At 36.4% G+C, this 24742-nt stretch overlaps 1 protein-coding gene across 1 annotated transcript in view; it reads right to left on the bottom strand.

Moving 5' to 3' along the window:
- The window catches only part of LOC150087929 (uncharacterized), a 347547-nt gene that overhangs the window by 276423 nt on the left and 46382 nt on the right, over nucleotides 1-24742 (bottom strand). Inside the window, exon 6 of the mRNA XM_090369967.1 lies at nucleotides 23241-23389. Within this exon, the coding sequence (XP_090226093.1) occupies nucleotides 23241-23389 (149 nt within the window). The remainder of the gene's footprint in view (nucleotides 1-23240; nucleotides 23390-24742) is intronic.

Raw genomic sequence — 24742 nt, 5'->3', positions numbered from 1 at the left:
GCAGTAGTGGCATGTGATGCAAGAAATCAAGTGTATGCAGCATCAGCCGGAAAAAAAAAAAAAAAAAAATTTACAAAACAATTCCCTCTAAATGTTTGTCCAGTTCCTCCTTAAATTTATTTAACCCATCAACTTCCACAACGACAGATGGAAGTTTGTTCCAGCAATTAACTACCCGCTAGCTAAAGGCAAAATTTCCATTGTATGGAGTACTGTTTTAAATCTGATATCAATATCTGTGGCGCAGATTGTGTCAGTGAAATTATTCTTATAGGGATGATATCCTTTATTTCACACTCCACCTTAAAATCTTGGTTTTCCAATAAATGAAATAAGGCTGTTCAAGATAAGAATTTTGCATAATTTTCATAAAGGTACAGTATTCTAAATAAACTTCCATTTTATGGTTTGCCAACTGATGTCCAATTACAGGACATCCAGTTTTCTCTCTGACTACCCACTGTTGGTGATGATAGTCAGCTCTCTGTCTTCTAAACTCTTCCACTAATGCTGGTGTTCCCAAAGGTTCAGTTCTTTCTCTCACTTTTTTCTTTTTGTACATTAATGACCTTCTATTGACAGGAAATCTTATGCACAGCTTTGCTCGACAGCACAATGCATTCCATCTTTCAGTTTGAGAAACCTTGCCTTGCACAATAAGCTTCAAACTACTCGAATATCCAATTCCTTAAATGCTGATCACCAGGTAATTCTCCAGTGTGACAAAGATAACTTAGTTAACTTCAGTTTCTTCTTCTTCATTTATTCCTTCAATTTCCATTTTCTGGAACAAACCTCACTTCACACGTATTTCCTGAAAATTACAATTTACAAAAATTCAATTTTAATGTGAAAAAGCACCTTCTTTCATCTTCTCAATCTTAAAGCCACGCACGGTACTCAGTATACAGGTTATAATACCTTTAGTGATTGGGGTTTTCATTAAAAAAAAAAAAAAAAGGAAGCACTGGAATCGCTCTTTTAATTGATACAATCAAAAACGAAACAAAGTGATAAACATGCTATGGTAAACGTAATTGTGCACACGCCGACAAGTTGGTGCGTAATGTGTTTGAACGAGTCCCATTCGAATCTATTTTACTGCTTACAGTAGTAGTTTTACACCTCTATTTTAGGTGGTATGCACTGCTTAAAATCGTGCGTACAATTAAGTACCAACACAGATTTTATATTACTTTTTAAACTTTATGGACTTACGTAACATATTTCCTCTTTAACTCTCTTGATATGTTATTTAAAAATGTCTGTAAAAAAAAAAAAAAAAAAAAAGTTTGATTTTCTCATCCGATATCAGAATCTGAATAGGGAGGAAATGAGTGGAGGAAGGAGAACTCACTCCAATCCTTGCACATCCCACGAGGACATTCCTGCTGGGGGGGGGGATATAATAATGTTATTAACTGCAATTCACAAACAGCCCCACATTACGCAAATCTGACTGCCATTCACAGAAAATTCTCGATTTTCAAATAATTAATACAAGCATACCAATTTCCATATATTTGAACCATACTACAGTACACGATACTATCTCTCTCTCTCTCTCTCTCACTCTCATCAACTATTCTCAATTTACGAATTATTAACGTCAGTTTGTATCTTACTTAATATGAATCCTCAATGATTACTCAATCATTCTCTCACATTACCAAGTTCTATCACTTACATCAGAAAAATTCATTTCCACTCTTATTACTCTTTTTGTATATTTGTTTCTAGCTTTTAACGCATGAAATGTATTACAACTGTGTTACCAAAATGTATTACAAATGTATTACCTCTTACCTCAAAAATATTCACTATAAATCACTCATTCTACCTCAGTTACTCTCTAGTTACCACCTTAATCATCCCTCTTTACTCATGAGGTTTCTCTAATAATAAAATTTCTCTCTTTACACCTCATCTGGTATGTTATCTTGTGTTGGCACCTGGCCTAAATTAATGATATAGGTTAACATATCATTACAGTACTACCCCTATAAATATAATTTCTTTATACTATCACTTTCTTTTTATTTACCCCTGTACCAACCTTTCGTTATTTCATAATCATTAACATTCATAGCAAATTATCTCAACTTTAGTAACTAACTTGCCTAATACAACATGAATTTTCTTTTTTTAAAAGGTTATCACTCAGTTCCTTACAGAGCTAGATTATGAGTCCTTGAGTTCAGGAGTCGAGGGAAAAAAAAACAGGAACAGACTTCCGGAATGGCCGCTACTTCCAATTTCCTTGCGTTCAGGCTTCCTTCGCGGCAGACAGGCTTTCTTCCATTTCTTGGGCACTCTGCTTTCCTTAGTGGCAGACAGACTTTCTTCCATTTCTTGGGCACACTGCCTTCCGATGCCGGACCAGGCTTTCTTCCTTGCACGTTTACCTTAACCTTTAACACTGCCTTCATACCCTCCGATGCCGGACCAGGCTTTCTTTATCTCACGTTTTTTTTTCTTTTTCTTTTTCTTCTTCATCAACCAAGACTCTCTTCTTTTGACCACAGAGAAGTTAGATACAGAATGGACACTATCTCAAATTACTACCCCCGAACTTTACTCTTTCCCTCAAGTTTGGAATGCCTCCCCCAAGGACTCCAACCAATCCCCATACTGTTTAATTTTTTTCATTCCTTCATATTTGCTAAAACAACTCACCCCAGCTGTCTCCTGCCTCGGTAATCTCCAAAACACTCATTTTCGTTTTCACCCTTTCTCTGCTAAATATGGCCAACTTGCCAATACATCAGTCACCCCGACGCCGTTTCTTTTTTATGCGAACACTGGAAGTTCACCAATTTCCTGTTTACTTTCTAATGGTGGCTTAGATTAAAAGAGACGCTTTGTAATCCCATTTTATTAGTATTAGTATTAGTAACGGCCGTATGGTGCAAGAAAGCCTATGGCTTATGCTACACCAGCCAAAAAAAAAAAAAAAAAAAAAAATCCGAACAAAACAATGATAAAAACAAAAATTAAATAAATAAATAATAATAATTAATAAATAAATAAAAATAATAAAATGAAATAAAAAGGAAATTAATCCTATCATCCTATGCGCTTCCCTTACCCGAAAGTACTATCCAGATGACCTTTGAATTTCCCCAAACTGTCGGCCTCTACCACCCATGAAGGCAACTTATTCCAGTAATTTATAACTCGCTGGCTAAAATAAAACTTCCTGCAGTCCAATCTAAACATTTCCCCCCGTAACTTGAATTTATGTCCCCTAGTTCTAGCATCATTTGTAATCTTGAAAATTTTGTCCTCATTCATTTTACTGATGCCTCTCAGAGCCTTAAACACCTCAATCAAATCTCCTCTAAGGTGTCTAGTTTCCAAACTCTGCAACCCACATATTCGAAGTCTTTCTTCATAAGGACGCCCTTTTGCCGATCTCACCAGGCGAGATCGGCAAATTTTATGGCCCTATTGTTCTTGCCTTCAGCAACCCTTTCACGCCTATTCTCAAATGGCAACCCTGGCTTAGTCATTGCGCTGTCTCTGTTTGTTCTCTTGTATTATCTAAACTACTTGTTTACCTTTAGCCGCTATTTTAATTCACACGTGTAAAAACCATCCATTACTAAATCCAGTGTTTTTCCAACTTTAACCTTATTTACATTAAAACTAAATATCCAATCTTAATACTTACTATCTTTAACTTAATACACGGGCTGTAATGCTAATTCTCACTTTCCATCGCCCTTCCTGGATTTATTTTAGCAAAACAAATATTTCTATTTTAATTTGTAAGACCTACATCTTACACTGCCTTGAGGTTGCTAGATAGTAAATAAGTTACCGGCTCTAGTAAACTTGGAAGTTGGTCATGCCACAGAGAGTTCAATTCAAGCGATTATAACACTTCACTTGAGTAATTTATGGAACTGTACCTTAGAACAGAAATTCAGGTGGAAAGGGGAGAAGTGAACAAAACGATTTTAAAAGGGGAGATGGCTCCCGCCCTTGCATCTCCTAGTGACGCCCATAATCCGTGCAGACCTTAGTAATCATTTCATGTCATTAAATGATCCATCAGCACGATCATGACCAATATTTTTAAATAAGAAAAAACAGAATCTAAAAATTTAATTGAGGATTACAGTCTTCGGGATACCTTTAACTTAATATGTATGCACTATTCGTTTTTTAAAGAGCATGATAATTTTGCACAGAGCATTGGAGTATAAGTCAAATAATCACATTAAAACTCTATTAGTTTTTAAAATTACCCTCGTCCAATACGGATATATCTTACACGGAACATTAAGAATATACAACATGCTTTGAGACTCCATCTCACTTCAAGGACAGGCCGTGCACGTATTCTTGACCCATTTTGACTGATAAGCAGAGGGCACATTAGTGGAAAATGCTCTACCAATTCAGGCAGTAATCATGGGAAAGGGGGAAAGCATATTCAACACCATCATTTCCGTGCAACATACCATGATTTCGAGGAATGCAAACTAAAATAGCATCCGAGGTTGCTATTACTCGGATACAAAATGATCTGCGAAATAATTTCACAGCGAAGAGAAATGATGAATAATTGAATGAATTGCTGTGAAATATAACACTAATTAAGGCACGTGATTGTTATCAAATGAATTTTATTGTGAACAAAATAATGCAATAAGTAAAACTAGCACACTTAATAACTGACGATGTATGTTTCTGGATTCCATATTGAATCCTGTCATCAGGCACATAATTAAGAAAGATTGGAAGCTGGGACTAACTGTACAGGATTGAAGGTTCCAACATATAAATGAATTTCATATAATTCTGCTGCCACAAGAAGGGGGACAGCAAAAATTCCTCATTGTGACCCTTTTGAATAAATTAAGTGGAAATGTGTCTGGGGACAGCAATTTGAGACATCTTAAAATAGATAATACACCAATAAAAATGTATCATATCGTCCTTATTAAATGCAGCTACATACACACCCCATCCGCGTTGAATGACAAAGTACAAATATAAGTTCCAAAACCAATATATATTAATTTAATTTATAACCAGGGAAACTCTGAAGATGGAAAATTTTCTGACATGACAAAAAGATGTCAAAGACAAATTTTAATTTTGCAAATTTTTTAAATCTTACCTCTAAAGTACGCTCCGTAACCTCTATGATCCTGAGTTAACATACCAAATTTTCACTTTGACACGTTATTATTCCTCAAATCCTTGATTTTAATTTATTATTTCGCTTCTATTGGTAAATTCCAGTATCTCAACCCTTGCGATTACCTGCGCTCTAAACAAGTATGTCCTTCTGGCCATTCAGTGTAATGAAATTATTCGCATAATATTCCACGCTCTGTAACAACGCCTTACAGCACCTGTCAGGAGACAGAGAGAGATTGACGTTACTGTACTGTATGCGGGCGGAAGTGGATCTACCAGAGGAGTGTAGGAATGCCTTACACATAAGAGTGACGCCATGCGCTTACGTGACACGCTTATTAGACTTGTCGGTGACTTCGGGGTAGTAGGAGCTTTCCGTGTAGGAGCTTCTCCAGTAAGGAGAAGATTGTTAAGACACAAACACTGTCCCGAAGCCAGATATGAGCAGGGAACCGGAAAACAACTGTTTGTGTGGTCAGTGACCTCATACAGTTCGTCCGGGAACCGGACATTAGCAGAAAGTTATATCCGCGAGACCTTGAATGAATAGCTTTGCAATATCATGTTAACTTAAACTGTCAAACTTCATGACGCATTCTGACGTTTCTGTGGTGAGAAATATCATCCTATGAATAATGCAATTGTTCATCCATAAAGCTGAAATGAGCTTAAATGTAGAAACGCAATAAAGGTACTACATAATAACACGTTACTAATGATATCTGTTTGTTTTAACTAAGAAGCAGCATATGTAGGTGACTTAAACTAGTTCGTTTTGTAAAAAAATCCTCGACACACTAGATTTCTCATGACTAAAGTCCGACCCATTACTTTAGTGCTTTTTATATCGCCCTGAGTCACGCATATATTTAGTTGTAAATTGATTTTGTAACAGATTTGGTTCAAATAATACGTATTTCTTCAAAGAGAGAGAGAGAGAGAAAAGAGCCTGTAGAAATACAAAACAATGAGGTAAATATAATGCTTAGCTGTGTATGGATTTTGTAACAGGTTTGGTTCAATTCCTACACCAGTGATTTTCAACCGGGGTGCGCGGTACCTTAGGGTGCCGCAACAGCAATCCAGGGGTACCACGTAATTTGGGTTTAAGTTACTTAAACTTATTATTATTTTTTAATTTATATGTTTATTTCATTATAAAAAGGTGTACAGTATCTTTTTAATTTTGTGGTCATCTATAATTGATGTTTACTTAGTACCTCTATATAAAGAATAAAATTATTATATTAGTATATATATAATTTGTATTATGAAATGTAAGTTTTATAATTATATTACTGTAATAAATATCATATAACATTTATATTTTTAATATTATATATATATATTAGCGATAAAAAAGAAAGTTAATAATTATAACGACTGTAACTGTAACTAATATTTATGTGTCAATGCAGTTGCAGAGCAAACATGCATTACACCCAAAATGTTTATAAAATATTAAAGATAATAGAAAATAATAGAAAAAGTAAATCAATCAAATAATATATTCAGGGATTTAAGAAAACGCAAAAAAAATATATATATATATTATCGCTTTTTATCCCCAATCCAGATGACTTCAACTGGGGCCAACCACCCAGACTGAAGGCAAAAAAACGACAAGAGATTCTCTGTTTCTGTAATGATCAATATATGCTAAGTAATTTAAATCTAAACAAATATAAACCAATATAGGCCAAATATAAATCAAATATAGTAATTAAAAAGTTAAGAAATTTTAGAAAATTTAGAATCAAAAGTAAGAAAATATAAGTAAATTATAAATGTAAGCATATATTAATCATCGTTGATCCGACAGAGAACGTAATTTAATGATTAAAATAAGATTAATATATAATACATACTTACATATTTACAGTATCCAGGACATAATGTAATAGTCGTCAAAATAATATGTGGTGCCCCCTATGCGATGGATATGGTAAAAATTAATATAAATAAATAATTAATCAATTAGCCAATCAAATCTAAGTTAACGCAAAGAGAAACATGTAGATAGTAAAAAGAAAAAAAAATCCCTACTCAATATATATATATATATATATATATATATATATATACATTTGTATATATATATATTGAGTAGGGATGCCGCGAAATAAAATAAATTACTTAGGGGTGCCGTTATTAAAAAAAGGTTGAAAACCACTGTCCTACACATTCCTTTCAAACAAAAAAGGCATCTATAGAAATAAAAAGAACTGATAATAGGATTCTCCAGATACCACTGAAGCAAATGTGATAGTACTAGAGAACAAGAAAAACTATTCCTTAAATATCCATAAATGAGACTTTCTTACTATAATCTATCACAGAACACTAAATTACGGGTTTCATAAAGCTATGATAACGCAATTTTTTAAAAAAGTAAAGAAAAGAAAAAAGGTTATTTCTTCTATCAGAGCTACTTTACCAAATGATTGATAAAAATTAATTTTTTTTCGACTGTTAACTGATTCGCTAAGATAAGTGCTAAAATAATACCAAATATTGTAATTATTAATTCAGAATTATTATTCAAGGTACTACTGATGAAAATTTTAGTAATACTGTACTGTAGTTGAAAAAAATAACTACTTTTTAGATATTTAAAAATGCTATTAATTAATAATTAAAAGCTAAACAATTCTGGTTTTTCAATTCAATTTTGGTTCATATTCTTCCCTTGATTTAAATTTATTAACACAAATCAAACTAGTATACCATGCACTCATGAGCCAAAACATTGACTTCTCCTGTCTCCATGACTGGACGCATCCCAACATCACCTAGGAGTGACGTCACCGACCAGCGATGCATACAGTGACGGCACGGTAGTCCCTGTCAATTCGTTAATATGAAGCTGGTGCAATGGGGAAAGGCAAGGACTTGACGGAGTTGGAATGGGAAATGATTTGTGGCTTAAGGAAGGCGCCCATCTCAGCAACCGCAAGGATTATCGGCTGTTCAAGGTCCGCCTTAGTGAAGGTGTGGTGAGAATGGTCCGAAGAGGGACATGCAACCACACAATGTGCAGGAACGGGGAGACCATCACTGGTTGACAGTACAGGTGAACGGCAGTTGGCACGTGTTGTCCGGAACAAGAGCCAGCTCACAACCCCTCAGTTAACAGCAGACTCACCACAGAGCACAGAGAAACGTTTCCGAACAAACCATCCTGCGGACGCACTTGCGGATAGACCTACGGAGTAGGCCTATCCGCAACCTGTTCATAGGTTAAGTATAGTAGGTGACCTGTTCATGTGTCCATGTTGACCAACCGTCATCGACACTTCCGCCTACTGTTGTTGTAGTAGGATTTTAGGAGCATCAGTGACTAAGGCCATATTGCTCCGTATTTATTGTCTGTAAATGGCATGTGTTCTATGGTCGTGTGTTTCTGTTTGCTGGACGAAAATTCCCAGTTTCCGCGAGAAAAAACATGCTGCCCTCGCCTGAGACCGAATAACTTAGCCCAGAATGTATCTTTGTCTGTGTCTGTGTCTGAGTTATTTGGTCTCAGGCGAGGCTCATAAAAATTCCTCCCTCCGTAAAAATATAAATTTGGCTCGGGACTAGAACTCTGGTCTTTTCCACCTGGTGTGGGAAGATAGTGATCCTACCAACTGTGATACTCACGAGGGCACCTCCGCCTGCAGAAGGCACAGGAGCACACCATTCTTGGACAATGGACAACTGGAAAAGAGTCGCCTGATCTGAAGAATAAAGGTTCAGGATCCATCCTGCTGATGGACGTGTGCATATTCGAACAGGTGAACAGCTGCAACCAGATTGCACTGTTGGATGAAAACAGGCCGATGGTAGTGGTATTGTGGTTTGGAGGATGTTTTCATGGATATCATAGGATCCATTCATCCCCATTGAACACTCTCACCGCCAGCTCCTACCTTGGAATTATTTCGAACCACGTTTTGCCCTACATGGTGATCGTGTATCAAATGGCACTGGACTCTCAACAAGACAATGCCCCTTGTCACATGGCATGCACAGCGGAGGAATAGTTCGAGGATTACATCCCAGCATTTCGTATACTCTCCTGGTCGCTAAATTGTGGGATGTGGTGGAACGTAGCATTCGCCAGTCTATACCAATACCGCGCTCCCTTGCCGAATTCAGGTACTTCCTTCTGTCCAGCTGGTCCAGGATACCTCAGGATCCTTCTGCACTCTCGTGAAGTCTATGCCACGCAGGGTGCAAGCGGCTATCACGGCGAAAGATGCTCCAACACGCTATTAGCTAGCTGGTCTAATATTTGGGATCATGAGTTTTTCACATTTTACATTTTCTTTAAATTTGCAGCCTATAACTCACTTCTGCTGGAGAGATAATTATAATAAATATGAAAAAGTTGCAAATCGATAATTACACTAGCCAACAAAAAATATTTTTTGTCATACCTCCCCAATGAAAATATGTGATTCTGGAGGAAATAAATGCGCTGATTCCGAAAATCACCATAAAAAGTCTGTATCAGGTCTACATCAAAAGATGTACCAACGTTTAATGTTAAAATAAAGGGATAAACATACAAGTGTAAAAAAATATTATACTATCTCTATAACTCATTTAACTTCGGAAAAAATATCATAAATCATAGCCAAACAGTTATATTTTAATAATATATAATCAGCATACCTGTAATTGTCCTTAAAAATGTTTGCTACTAAGGAATTTTCTCTTGTATTCCTGCTTACTCTCCCTCACAAGGAACCAGCAATAATACCCCATCATTACAGGATCCCAGCGACTTAGTACAGCTCACATCTCGCAGATTTTCGGGGAAAAATTGGGAATGAAGAAAATGAATTTTCAACGACATTCGACAGCCAATGTTTTTGTAGCACTCGAGTAAATTAGAAAACAACATTTCATAGTTTTCTTCTTTCCTTTTACCCAAAAAACCACGTATTACTGCCTTAAATGATTGTCAAGTTGCCAATTCAACCTCTTTTAACTGAGTTTCAAACACATCGTTTTTCAGAAGTTTCCTAATTTGGGGTCCTACGAAAATTCCTTCATTGAGTTTGGCATATGTTAAATTAGGAAATACACTCCTCAAGTATGCAAATCCGTTACCTTCTTTATCTAGTCCCTTCACAAAATTTTTCAACAATCCAAGTTTGACGTGCAGGAATGGAAGCTGAACCTTGTTTGATTGCACTAAAGGAATATATTTTGCATTACATTGTCCTGGCATGAACTCGTCCCGCTTGTCCCAGTGTTGCACAACATAACGTTCTTCTGTCGCACGGCTGTCCCACAAACAAAAAAAAAAAAATAACATTTTGTGAAACCCCCCCCTGCAAACCAATAATTCCAACCATAATCCTGGTATTTTATAGCATGTAGAACCTTAGACATGCTTTCATGACTTTCTTTAAGTCCAACTGAATGAAACACAGGAACTGATGGAAATTCGTTGCCATTATGAAGCAAAACTACTTTTAAACTTAACTTTGAGGCATCTATGAATAAACGCCATTCATCTGACTAATGCACGACACCTAGTTCTTTCAGAACTCCAATAATGCCTTTGAAAAAACATATACTGTCCTCCGTAGCAAAATATTTCGAAAACTTTTCGTGTCTTTTTCGAAACAGTGAAATCTTTGTTTCTGCTGCGAGTATATTCCACTTCTGTAACCTAGAACGTAACAGTTCAGCTTGTCCTTTCGGCAAATTTAAGTCTCGAACCAAATCATTCAATTCATCTTGTTTTAATTAAATGTACCTCACTACCTGAACTTACTGGCTAATAGTCAACATCTTGTGAAGTGGAGGCTTCCGAGGAATCCTAAACTTGAACTTGATCACTATTATCTTCACCACTACTATTTGGAGCATCAAAAATCCTCGCCAATAACGCTAAGTGTGCGCTCTTCAAATTGTAAATTGTTGTATCGGAATTTGAACCTAAGAACCTTAGGTAGGAGTCTGATTATGTTTACCACAAGAAAACCGAGGCCAGACTCGATTTCTAAAATTAAGAGAATTAGCTTATAGCTGTTAAAATAAATTAGTATATTATCATTACTGGCTAGATTATGCGAAATTGGCACATGTTGGTAAAATAATTCCCTCTATATTTAATAACTGTGACGTGATGTGTAACTATCATGGTGATTTTCGAAATCTATGCATAAAAATTGGTTAAAAACAGCATTTAAGTTCTTGGAGGTAAAAATCGTGTTGGCTAGTGTCATTACTGTTTCTGAAGTTTTGAAGTTCTGTTTAATGAACAGAGCTGCACTCTAGTGGCAGTCTCTCGAAATGCCACAAACATTAGCCAGCAAGAAGAAATTATATAGCCTAAAAGATAAGTAGCAATTTCTATTTATTATTATTTTTTTTATTTCTGACTACTAGTTGCATTTTATTATATCATTTCATATTTTACCAGTCTATGTTGATATTACAAATTATAATGAAATATAATAATTAGGAACAGTTATTTGTGATACAGTATTTTGATTTTTCCCTTTTTTTTTTTTTTTTTCAAGAAACGTCAGAATACGTTTAATGATTTTTTTTTTTTTCTCAAAGGCTAAATGTGCATGAATTACTATCTTTACTGGAGGGAGAAGAACCATACCCAATAAATATGTAGCTTATTATGCAATATTAAATCTGATGAACTTCGCGAGGGTACCTACGTACACGTGTTTTGAGTGATTGGGTTCAAGCCCGTGATTGCTAAATACGGTGTTGTTTCTTGTATTCTCTCAATCTTGTGAGCTCTTCTGACCGTGTAGTCGTCCCGCAGTATAAAAAGAAAATTTATTTATTTACTTAATTGGAAAAAATATATAATAATAATAAAAATAAATAAATAATAGCGGACATCTGGACACAATCTGAAGTACTGACAAGAGTAACGGGAAGTATCTTTGAATGTATGGTAAAATGTGCAGAACTGACTGTTATCAGAATCAGAAAAGCGGTATTCAGTGAGTGAACTATTGCCTGAACATCCCACAATGTCATTCCCAATGTCACTAATCTTCTCTTACAGAATTAAGTAAGGTTTTTGATTCACGATAGATGCGTATCTCAAAGAAGTCGAAATCTGCGGGAATTCTATCATTTGAAATTAATGAATTTTGAAATTTTCTTCGCAGATCGATAGAAATTATGCAAGACTCACCGAGACACAGAATCAAATGTGCGCCAATTGTTCTTATAAAGACTTCCATGCCTTCTTACTATCGAAACATGATCTTTTGACGGTTGTTTATACCCCACTACGGTTTCAAGGAACCAGAGGAATTTCCAACTTCCAAAGGCTCTATCAACAATAGAGCCCGCGCGCGTTACTGCAGGACCAAGTTGGACTTGCTGCTGAGGTAATTACTGATTCAAGATATCAGTTGGACGCTGGATACCCTGTACCTGATATCATGTAAAGAAGACACTGGTATAGTGTCTTCTTTACTGTCACTTTAGTGTCACTTTATATCAAGCAAGACTCGAAATTACAAAATCGGTATGAAAAAAAAAAAAAAAAAAAAAAAAATCTCAAGCTTGGATTACCAAAAAAAAAAAAAAAAAAAGAAATAAATAAAAAGAACGGACCATTCCCATCCACTATTCCACATGAATTTTGATACACATAGATGTATTTTTTCTGTTCAAAGAATTTCACCCCTTACAGCATGAAGATCAAAACGAACAGAAAACTTCATTTACTCTTATATTATTTATGAGAACTAAAAAAATTTTTTCTTTAGCAACTTATTCCGTTTTGATAGCTTATGCAACCTATATTATTTGAGATAGCTTATGCAACCTATATTATTTGAGATAGCTTATGCAACCTATATTATTTGAGATAGCTTATGCAACCTATATTATTTGAATTTTATGAACGCCCATATTTCATAATTTCTATTTGAGTATTTGGGTGTAACTGAAACACATCATGCCTATCGCCAATTAAGCTAATGTTAAAGGTGCCAAGAAAACTAGTTTGTTATAAGGAAAAAAAAGAAAACGACACTGATCAAAATTCACTTCGTTCATGACGTAAGATATTAACATATACACGATTTTCAAGTACTGCGACTTTGAACTGATGGAAATCTTCTCAGCTTAATGAGCAAACAAAGTAGAGCATAGGAACAACATCATGGCACTCATCTCTAATTATGAACAGAACGAGTTCTATCTGCAAGGTGAATACCGGAAGAGCGGGATCCATTCGTGACCTTGTACTAATTGATAATAAAGTACTGTACTCCTAAAATGCCAGCGTTGCGTAACTGACAGCTATAGTGAATGACTGTGACTGTCTGACCTATCCCCGCCTATGAATGAAGGACAAGGTGTGTTTGACCTCTTGTAGGATGTGCATATGTACGATGGATGCATGTTAATTAAGTATGCATCAATAGGTATATAAAATAAGCTATACATTCTAGCTGTTTGTCGCACTACCATATATATTGCATCATGGCTAATTTGGATGCAAGAATATTGTGCATCTTTCCCCATTATCTGTTTCCAAAAAAACAGTTTCGATACTCGTTTAAGGGCATCTTATTTTACAACCTATTATTTTTCAATGCTGGAATAAGACTAGCGAGCTAGTAGGAAGAAAATAAATATGTAAGCAAACAATATATGTAACCGATTATACATATTTAAATATTTTTATTATTATTATTTATTTTTGTTATCTCACAGACTGACTTAGACCACCACGATCCGTACAGATTTCAGTCAATCTATCCCCAGATAATCGAGAGTCCACTGTACTGCATGGTCCAATATATGCATAGGATTGTTTATATTACTGCAAGATTGCGCAGTAGAAAAATTTCGGTAGTTTATGTTTTTCTTTTAAAAATATAGCAAGATTACATACGCTAATATACTCTCATTAGTAAAAAGATTCCCACTTTCTATTCCATGAATATAAAGAATACATAGACAATATTGTCACTGTCTTAAAATTTTAATTCATCAATAACAAAATTCAACGATGATTTTTTTTTTTTTTGGAAGCTTCCAGCTAAACTGAAAACTTATTAGGTAGCCTATAGGCATCGGATCGCCCTACCATTTCCAGCTAAAGATAATATTTTGGAGAAACGCACTCATAAAGTTATATCTAAATTACGGCTGAAGGCCCTCGTGGGTAGCAGTTGGTAGGATCGCCCTCCTCACAACACTGGGTGGAAAAGATATGAGTTCGAATCCCGTTGATAACGGGAGGAATTTTTATTGGCTGAGTTAGTCGGTCTAAATACTATGTCTCCAAGGTGTGAGGCGGTAAAACTTGAGATACGGTTACTCATCTGCTCTTAAAGTCTTTATGGACGTTCATAATTTTGTATCGCATCTTAAAGTTGTATTACAGAACGAAAGTTCAGCATGCTTTTTTGATAAAGCCAGTATAAACAGATATGCTAAATACACTTAAATCGAACTTGAGATTTCTGAGTCTCAGATGCTTAGCGAGTCTTAATGAGAAATGTTTACATTCACTGCACCCACTACTCACTTGGTAAACATAAATTACTAAGTAATTATGGTAAAATCAAATGCAAAGCACATAGAATTGCATAAGATACGTAATATATGCTGTGATAGGCTGTTGCTCTCGTGGTAGCACAGTTGGCAGAATTGCGTCCTCCCTACACCGGGTGAGAAGACCCGAGTTCGAATCCCGTCAATGACGCGAGGGATTGTTATGGACCTTTTAGACAACGTGGCTGAGTTAGTCGGTCTCAGGCAAGGGTAGCATGATTTTTTCTCCCAGAAACTCGGGTTTTACGTCCAGCAAAGAGAAAATCGACCACAGAACATACGCAATTTACAGACAGTATATAAGGAGCAATATGGCCTTAATCGCTAATTCTCCTAAAACCCTATTATTACTACTGCCTGAATGCGACATCAAGAGAAAGACTGCGCTTGCAGCCAAAGTACTGTTTGGACTGACTCCAACTAACGAAAATTTTATATGGAATTAACTATTGCTAAAATAATAAAATGCTGTACCAATAACTGCCATGTTCTGTATAAATGTATGAATAACTGATTGATCTGTTCCTAGGACTGTAATTGTTCCACTGAGACTGTCTTTATTCTTCTTTCTTAAAGACGACCGGACCCATAATTTGTTCCTATTTGCATAGGACGGTTTCATCGCTTCTAGTTTGAGATTCTTATTTAAATGTCTAATTCGAATAACTGCCCTTTTTTTGGAATGGACACTAAAATTAACTTGTCATGAATAACCTAAAATTCGCTTTTCACAATGACGAAAGTTTTCAAATCGCGTTTAGAGTCGGAAAAATTAAAGAACTGGGTTCATTAAATTCAGCGACTATAATTTCAAATTGTTGATAACATTTTCAAACTTCATTTATCGGAACTATGAGTCCTCACCAAGAAATAATGGAAATCCAGTCTTTAGGATAATTTGCCTCTTGCATATTGCAGTTTTGGGTGCCCAAGGATTTGTCAATGTGCGTTGTCATCGGTCATCGATACATCAGATATCTCTCGTATCTTTCCTTAGAAACTTTTTGCGGTATTACAGTTTATTGAGGCCTTATTTGAAGTTACTCATCCTAAAATTAAATTGACTCTCGCCCTTTATATAAAAACGGCAGACTAACCTTTTGGTGATCACTTATTTGTACCAGAGGAACTCGTTATGAAGGCAATGTGTGATGATAATACTGACATTAACTATAGACCAATGACTGCTGAATCAGTTTTCCTGTAAATACTTGCTATTTTTAATATTAGAAGGCACAGTGTCTGTTTTGTTTGTGAGCATTAAGACCATTTCTTTAATTAAGCTGTTTAAATCCTGCTAGCTGCAATAAAACGTATGAGAAAAGAAGACAGTCCTTCTATTAACTGTTTTGTAATTTCTTTACCATCAAGCAAAATAATTCAACCAACAAGCCACCGACTTCTTAACAGCTTCAAAAAATCCAATTTTTTTTATTTATTTATCCAGTAGGTATACACCTACTGGATAAATAAATAAAAAAAACTCCACTTTTCCAACAGGGACTGATCTACCTTATACATTACACACCTTGACTAACAAAATTTCTTTCGGATATATTTATCTCTCTCCTACATTATAGCTATTTTTTCATTTTATTATTTTACAATAATTCTATAGTGTATCTCCAGTTTCCTATATTTAGCAAAAGCAGTTTCCCTTTATATGAGTTATTAACAATATTACATAGAACCTACCAACTAAAAATTAATACAATATGTAAGAGGTTATATATACATAAAATTATAATTAGAATCTAATAATAATTATTATTTATGTTTTTCTTCTATATAGAATAAAAATTATGATTTTTGTTGTCTGTAACTATAATTATAATCTACAAGTAGCTAAGTTAGGCAGGCTTGCAAAAGAACTGCGCATATTTAGGCTTGTTAGTATATATGTAAAAACCGCCTACTACCTGTCTGTCCTCATGGTAATAACTTGATTTCCACTGGGCGGATTTTCAAGAAATTTTATTTTAGTTCTTTTAGAAAAAATTGTCGAGCCATCCTATTCCCTAAAATCAGACCAATAGACATTCGACAATTATTATTTCTTTTTTTGACTTGAGGAGAGAATTGAGAATATCTACACCCAGGGCTGTACTGGAGGGTATACGCAGGTATACGCCATATATCCTCTGGATTTTTAAGGTGAATAGCGTATACCTTCTGGTTTTTGAAATACTGAAATATGGCGTATACGGGTATATGCCGTATATCCTCTAGAATTCGATTAATATGCACAGTATACTCTCTGCTTTTCGTAGCATTCATAAAGTATACCTTCTGCTAATTTTACGACTACAGCACTGTCTGCACCTACACAGTGAGAAAAGCAAGAACAATGGCTGGATTGACAAAGAGATTTGAAATAACATCAAGTTTGAGACAAGGAGGCATCTTTTCACCACTACTATTTATAGCTGCCATGAATGATTTGCAATGTAGACTGGCAGAACAACTCGGATAAGACTAAACGAAAGTGGTGCTCTTCGCAGATGACCTCTGTATATGGGAAGAGAGAGCAGGGAACAAGTGCAGTGGCAAGCTGATGTGTGGACTAGTATCGCCAAAGAATTCGGACTGGTTTTCAGTCAGAAGAGTGAAGTAATGGTTCTAAATAGGAGTGGCGAGCCTGACAGACACATTACAACAGAAGAGAAAGAGCTGAAAATGGTTAACAACTTTAAGTATCTAGAAACCACCATCACAAAGACCAGCGAGATATACCAAGAAATAAATAGAAGGATACAAGCGGGCGGAAATTTCTATAGACAGACAAGAGATCTGATCTGGAACAGGAACATACCATTGAAGTGTAAGAAGGCCACTAACAGGTATCATCGTAAGGGAGGGAATGATGACCAGGCTCTTGAATATATATATTTTTTCGATAGACCTAGGAACACTTATATGCATACACTTATACGCATGGTTAAGGGGGCATATGTCCCTCTGCCCATCCCTGTAAGCCCCTGAAGAATACTATATACTAAACCTATTACGTACCAATTGATGCATCTGAAACTTGGACTATGAGGAAAAAGGATGAAAGTAGAATACGGGAGGGAGGGAATGAGGTTTGTGAGGGGCATAGCTGGAAAAACGACGCGACAAATCAGGCACGATGCGATTAGGGAGAGAATTCAGGTAGAAAAGCTCCAGAGTAGGATTTAAATGTCCCGTTTGAGATGGTTTGGACATGTAAAGAGGATGAACGAGAGACTTTTGCCAAGAAGAATGTTTGAATTGCAACTAAAGGACAAAAGACCAACGGGAAGACCAAGAATGAGGTGGCAGGACATGATAAAGACCAAAGTCATTAAGAAAGGAGGAAACTGGAGTGAAATCAACAACGGAGAGAAGTACATGGACAGGACATGGTGGTGAGGCTTCTTACGTATACCCGTGGAACAGCGGAACGATGATAGATGATGATGACATATCACACAGATATCTGGGGCCATCCCTGGCAAGCTCAGGCGCAGTCCGGGGTTTGATTCCCGCTAGAGTCTTTCTTCTACTGTACCCGGCTGTCTCACCGAAAAGGTGGACGGAAACGCGGGGTCCCACTAGGGGCCCTGGCCGCTCCTTGCCGGAGGAATAACAGACCAACATAACTCCACACTACACTACGCAAACAAATACATGTACACTATCTCTGGCATTTGCAGAGTTTGTACTGCGTAACAAAACATACTTCGCGGTTTGTAGGGTGGGGGGAGGCCCGGTGCCTCTCTTCGAGAAACACTATACACTATCATATAGGTATCCATATAAGATATACTGCAGCTGTAGCACTGGATATTATGTTTATTGCAGTGCGCTCATTGGTGGAATGAGTAGGCAATATGGCGGATGAGCAAAAAAGAAATGTCCTCCGTTCGCACATATGAATTGTCTTTATTGTTAGTTATTAATTTCTACGTAATGTCCTTAAGAACTTGAGTATTTAAAGCAAAATCGTTTTTGCTAATTATAGGAAACTTGAGGAGATCGGTTTTTTTTGTTATCGGCTTTACTAAATATATAAATCATGAATTATTATTATTTTCATATTATATTAATCATAGCATAAACGTGAAATACCAATTGGTTTTCAAATTTTTATTAAAATTTACGAGGAAATAATTAAAATACCGGTACATAAAAAAAATGTTGACTGCATACTACGATCTGAGGTACGTGCTGCTATTTCTTTATTTTATTAAATCACAGAATACCGGTGAAATGTGTTAAATTTCGATTTTTATTAAAAATCCAGGAGAAAAAAAAAATAATAAGTAAACTATTACAAAACTTTCGGTGAATATTATGAGATATGTGCAGTGATGTGAAAACTCCAGAGTAGGATTTAAAGGTCCCGTTTGAGATGGTTTGGACATGTAAAGAGGATGAACGAGATTTGGCAAGAAAAATGTTAGAATTGCAACTAAAGGAAAAAAGACAAATTGGTCAGAATTGGACAATTCTGACCAATTTGTGCTGCGTACTTATGATTATTATTCAATTAACTGCTGTAACAGTCAGCGTTTTAATCCATCTTAATCTGATATTACCATTTTGTTAGCTGTAGACTAATAAATGCAGGCTCTGGGTACAACACTCGTGTCATGGGGGTCTACAAGGGTGACTAACGATGCATGGTGATTAGGGCATGCGACAGACGAGCACAACCCTTCGCGAACCCACCAGGTGCAGCATTATGATTATGAATAATTATGATTATGATTATGAATTACTGAATAATTCAATCAAGATTATTGTGTTTTGTTGTATAATCAATAATGTGTCAGCTTGCCCATTTGTAGCACCCACTATAGTAGTATGAGATAAAAATAAGTAGCGAAGCATTTTTTGAATGCATTGTGGAATTTCCATGGATCTAGTTATGCTGCTGCACTCTTAAATGCTACTATGATATTTAAATGATAGCACCCTTTTTATTTCTCAATGGATAAAATAAACTCTTCTATGCGTGAGTTATAAAATAATACCTGGAACAACAGAATAGGATGATAAGAGCATACGCGGATTTCTCAATATATCAACCTACTTTATCAGTCAGGAATATGCTAATCCAAACTCCATTTACATGTCCACCACCACCACCGCAGTAAACACGTTGATGAAAGTGTCAGGCAAGACGCTCGTTGCTAGCCATCACGTTGCCATTATATTGTGTCAAGCAGCCGTGCGAGCCATCAAAATGCGTACACGATATTAATAACTACTGACCGCGGCGCTTTTGTGTGGCTAGTTAAGGACATCCATCAAAGTCTCTGGTGGAGTTCATATTTGTACACGTTCCGAGGCAGAACCATGGAACAAACTTCTCCCTTTATTTATCAATTATTTCGACTCAAGTTCTTTATCGCTAAGCATTAAATACAAATAAGACAAGTGGTCGTGTTTACAGCGCACTTGAATAGTTTCCCTTTAATTCTCAGAAGGGAATTTTAAAGTTTTCTCTAGCGCTGGTTTTCAGCACATGAACAACTCATTCAGGGAATGAATATATTAGTAGTATTAGCATAATAATAGCTAACTGATGTATGGAAGCAGGCTTTTCTGCACTGCCAAAAAAAAAAAAAAAAAGAAAAAGATCATCATTCATGCTTCCCCATCGCCAAAAAGTGCCTATCCAATTCCATTTTGAACTTTACCAAACTATCAACCTCGACCATAATGACAGCAATTCATTCCAATGAGAATTATAGTCTCGGTTGTTCAAGCATGCGCAAATCTAACAACTCATTCCAATGATCTACAACACGCTGCCCGGATCTCATGAAGTAAACTTCATCAGATCCAGCCTTCTGTTAACCACAAAATTTTGTGTTTGTGTCCCCTGGTTCTTATTTCTTTCGACAGTGAAATATACTTCTCTCGTTCATTTCACTGATGCCCTTCAGAGCCTTATATACCTCTATCAGGTTCTTCCCCGCAAGATGTCTAGTTTCCAAGCTTTGCAGTCCGCACTTTCTTCCTCCTTTCTTTCTTCGATATCCATATGAAGTCTTCCTTCATATGGATATCGATTAGTACCCCCCCCCCCCCCACACACACACCAATCTGGTTTCTCTCCTCTGAAAGCTTTATAGAAGTTCAGCGTCTTTCTTCACGTGTGACCTCCAAGATCTGAACTCAATATACTGTACATTCTAAATACGGTCGCACCATTGTCTTACACGAAGGGATAATGGCATCTTTTTCCCAACTTGCAAAGGTCCTATATGTCATACACAACACACCACGTATCTTCCTATCCGCCTGTTTCAGTTGTGTGAGAAATTTCCTGTCGTAGCCCCTAAATCCTTTTCGTCCTGGATTATTTTTAAACTCCTCACCCAGCTTGTAAGTACTTCTGAATTTCTGTTTCATAGGTGCAAAACCTTATATTTAGAAGCATTAAACTTGAGCTGCCATTTTTCAGACAATTTGTGCAACCAATCTAATACTTAACCTGGCTTCCCAAACCTGGAATAAGATTTGCATATTAACATAAACTAATTACATGAGAAACCTCGAAATATTGACAGGTTAGTTAGCCTGAATCTAAAAAGAATCGACCCAACTATTTGATCGTTTCGAAGTCCCAATTTCGCAAATTTGCTTTCTTCAACAGTATTCTGTTCGGCTGAAAGGAGTTTAAAGCTATAATTTTTTTTAATTTTTTTTTTTATAGCTGAGCTACAGAAGGCAAAATATTTTCAATACCTAATGAAAAATTTTTAATTTTTTTATAACAGCTATAGTTCTAATATAATACACTGGGCGTCAAACCATAATTCATTTTATTTTAACAAATTCAAAACAACGTAGTCAAACCAATGAAATCTCCAGTTCTAATTACGAGGATGGAATGCCATCCTATGCAGAACTTGCATAGGATATCATTCCATTCTATGCAAGTTCTACAGATAATTAACAAATTTTATAATGAGACCCGTAGATTAGTCAAACACGTAGCTACATCACAAATTCAGCGATATACCTTGCATTAAAACACGAAAAAATTTCGGGAAAAAAAAACAAAACTTTTTTTGTGTTTTAATTAGTATGCAAGCAAGCAGCAACAGTCATCCACAGATATGAATCGTTATTTGTTGTCCCTCTTTTATCTGTACAGATAAACGAATATTTGTAGAAATGTAGAAATAAATTATAACTACAATTCAAACCACTCGTTTATAAAGAAAAGTTTTACAAAGTCACTAGGTACTATCCAGAAGTTTCCACAGTGTAATGAAATCAAAAAGTTTCAATTATCAGCCAATCCATAGTGTCCCCACTGGTTACTATTATTTCAGCAATTCTGCCACTGCGGAAAGCATGTCAGGAATTCCGTTTCGTTATTTCTAACAGTGCCTCTTTGATTTTTGTCGACCCTCCAAAATGACATTAAATCGAACCTTCACTTTGAATTCCTATCTTTGAAACAAAAAGAAATCAGAAAAAGAGAGAGACTTAATAAATAAGGAGGGTGGAAGAGGAACCGGGGTCATGCTAGTTTTGGCTATGATCAACAGTGCACCATTTTTCCTGGTCATCCGAGCCTGAAAGCCTACTTTTGGACCCTCGCAGGTTGCATAGTGATTATAATCACCGTGTTCCTCCATGGGGTCGAAATGGTCTGAGTTCGAATCTCTTCAATTAAGCGAGGAATTTTTGTGCTTTATTTTTCAACTTGGTTGAGTTAATCGATCTCGGGAGAGATTTTTTCTTCCGGAAACTGGGATTTTTCGTCCAGCAAACAGCAAAACAAACGAAGAACACACTAAATTATAGACTTATGCCTCATAGCCTTAGTTGCTTTGGCCCTTAACCCACCCACCCACACACACACACACACACACACACACACACACACACATTTCCCAGACTGACGGGACGTTCAGATAATCCCCATTCATGCTGGATAACAAAACTGTTCCTGAATTTTGATTTCTGTTATTTAGAATAATGGGGGGGGGGAAGAACGAGCCAATATGGTGAATTGAAACTAGGTCTATCCTTTAGTGAATAAAAGTGTCCTCCCCAAATTCACTTTTTACATTTCCAGTGCTATTCACAGAATCGTAGTCGCTTACATCTCAAGTCTTCAAATCATATAAAAAGCCCTTTCACTATTCACGTGTCTTAAGAAAGACTTTTTACACTAGAAGTTTGATATTTACGAAAATATCTGCGAAATTGAAAATAGATTGTCATTCTATTTGCACTTTCGCAGTTATCTTCTTAAATAGGTCATTGTTCTGACTACATCAACATTCTGGTGAGAAAATTAAAAAACAAAAAATTCGCTAAACTTGATCCAAATATCCAGATTTAATCTTATATCGTGGCTGCAACAGAGCGTATTCTTTAGCTGGTTTGCCCGTTTCAACTCACTTAAAACCAGAATTTCCAAAATTGAAAATCATGCCCTCGCCAGACGGACAAATTCAGCCAAGATAGGCCAAAAGTCCATAGAAATTGGTAGAACGGCGTATGAGATTAGCAAAAAGTGAATCAACATGCTATCTTACCTGATTGATTGCTTCCAGTTGTAGGTGGATCGTTAGCATGGACAGTTTGCTCCGCCTTAATTTTTGGTTGGTTTTTGGCACTGGACGCTGGTAGCTGTACACGCGCGGTATCTTTGGAATGGCATCGGTTCGAACTGGAATACACTTTGCTATGGACATAAGTAAAATATAGGACACAGTAAGGATATTAATAACGAATTCAAATTCCAAAAAAATTTTAAATAAAAAATCAAATTTAAAAATTTAAATTAAAAACTAAAAATAAATTAAAAATATTAAAAAATGTAAAAACTAATCCCCCCCTTCCAATGGTATACTCCAGTGGTCTCAAACTCAAATTGCATGCGGGCCGAATGCACTATCTGAAAGCAGCTGACGGGCCCGAATTTTTTTTTTAACAAAATGAGAGTGAATATAAGCACCGTATTTACAACAAATACATAATTTAAATGTATTTGCGGGCCATGTAAAATTGCATCGGGGGGGAGGGGCGGATGCGGCCCTCGGGCCGCCAGGTTGAGATCACTAATACTGTATACTCCACCTTGTCGCGGTGGGGGACTTGCGTGCCCGATGACCCGGAGAGCTAAGTCGGCGATAGCTTAGCTACTATTAGCACCTTCCAAGCGGGACAAGTCAAAGGGTAGGGGACAGACTAAGAGAGAAACCGTGGTCCTCCAGGTTGGGTATTGCTGCAATGGGCAAGCTCCTCGTTCAGTGTAAACAATTCATAAATGCTAAACGACCTACAAGTGAAAATAAAAACGGACTGCACTTAGGAAAACGACTCGGCAAACGGAAAAGGACAACGATTTTTGGATGCTGGAATATTCAAGGTCTTTCAACTAAAAGAAACTTTCTTCCAGATGAACTGCAAAAATTCAATTTAGACATTCAATTTAGACACAAAGAAAAAGGGATGTGGAGAAGAAATAATGGGAGAATATTACCATTTTTGGAGTGGACTCAATAAGAGTGAAAGAGCAAGAGTTGTGAATATTGTGAATACCTTCACAACGAGTTGCCATGATATTGCACTACTTAGAATAAGTAACGCTTCACCAAAGGAGAAGACTGTTGTTACTTATTCTCAGCGAATACCGCCATCCAGACGGCACCGTTTCAGGCTATTTTGTATATGTGTGGGATAATAACTCGACTATCCACTTGTCCCTATTAGACTTAGAAAAGTAAAAAAGTAGAGGGAAAGTAATAGTAGGAGTGGAAGAGGAAAAGAAACACTGTAGAAGAATGAAAGGGACAGAAACTCCTTCAACTCACACCACTCAAGAACTCCTCGTATAGGCAACGCTGTTGTTACCTATTCTTGGAAACTCCGGACATCACCGGGCTCCCCCTGGTGCCGTTTCAAGGCTATTTTGTATATGTGTGGGATAATAACTCGACTATCCACTTGTCACTATTAGACTTAGAAAAGCAAAAAAGTAGAGGGAAAGTAATAGTAGGAGTGGAAAAGAAACGGTGTAGAAGAATGAAAGGGA

Source organism: Mastigoproctus giganteus, chromosome 3 (genome assembly GCF_048544385.1).
Source record: "Mastigoproctus giganteus isolate SK-2022 chromosome 3, ASM4854438v1, whole genome shotgun sequence".
Lineage (NCBI taxonomy): Eukaryota > Metazoa > Arthropoda > Arachnida > Uropygi > Thelyphonidae > Mastigoproctus > Mastigoproctus giganteus.
Note: the sequence above shows the minus strand (reverse complement) of the source record. Positions and strands in the feature narration are given on the sequence as shown.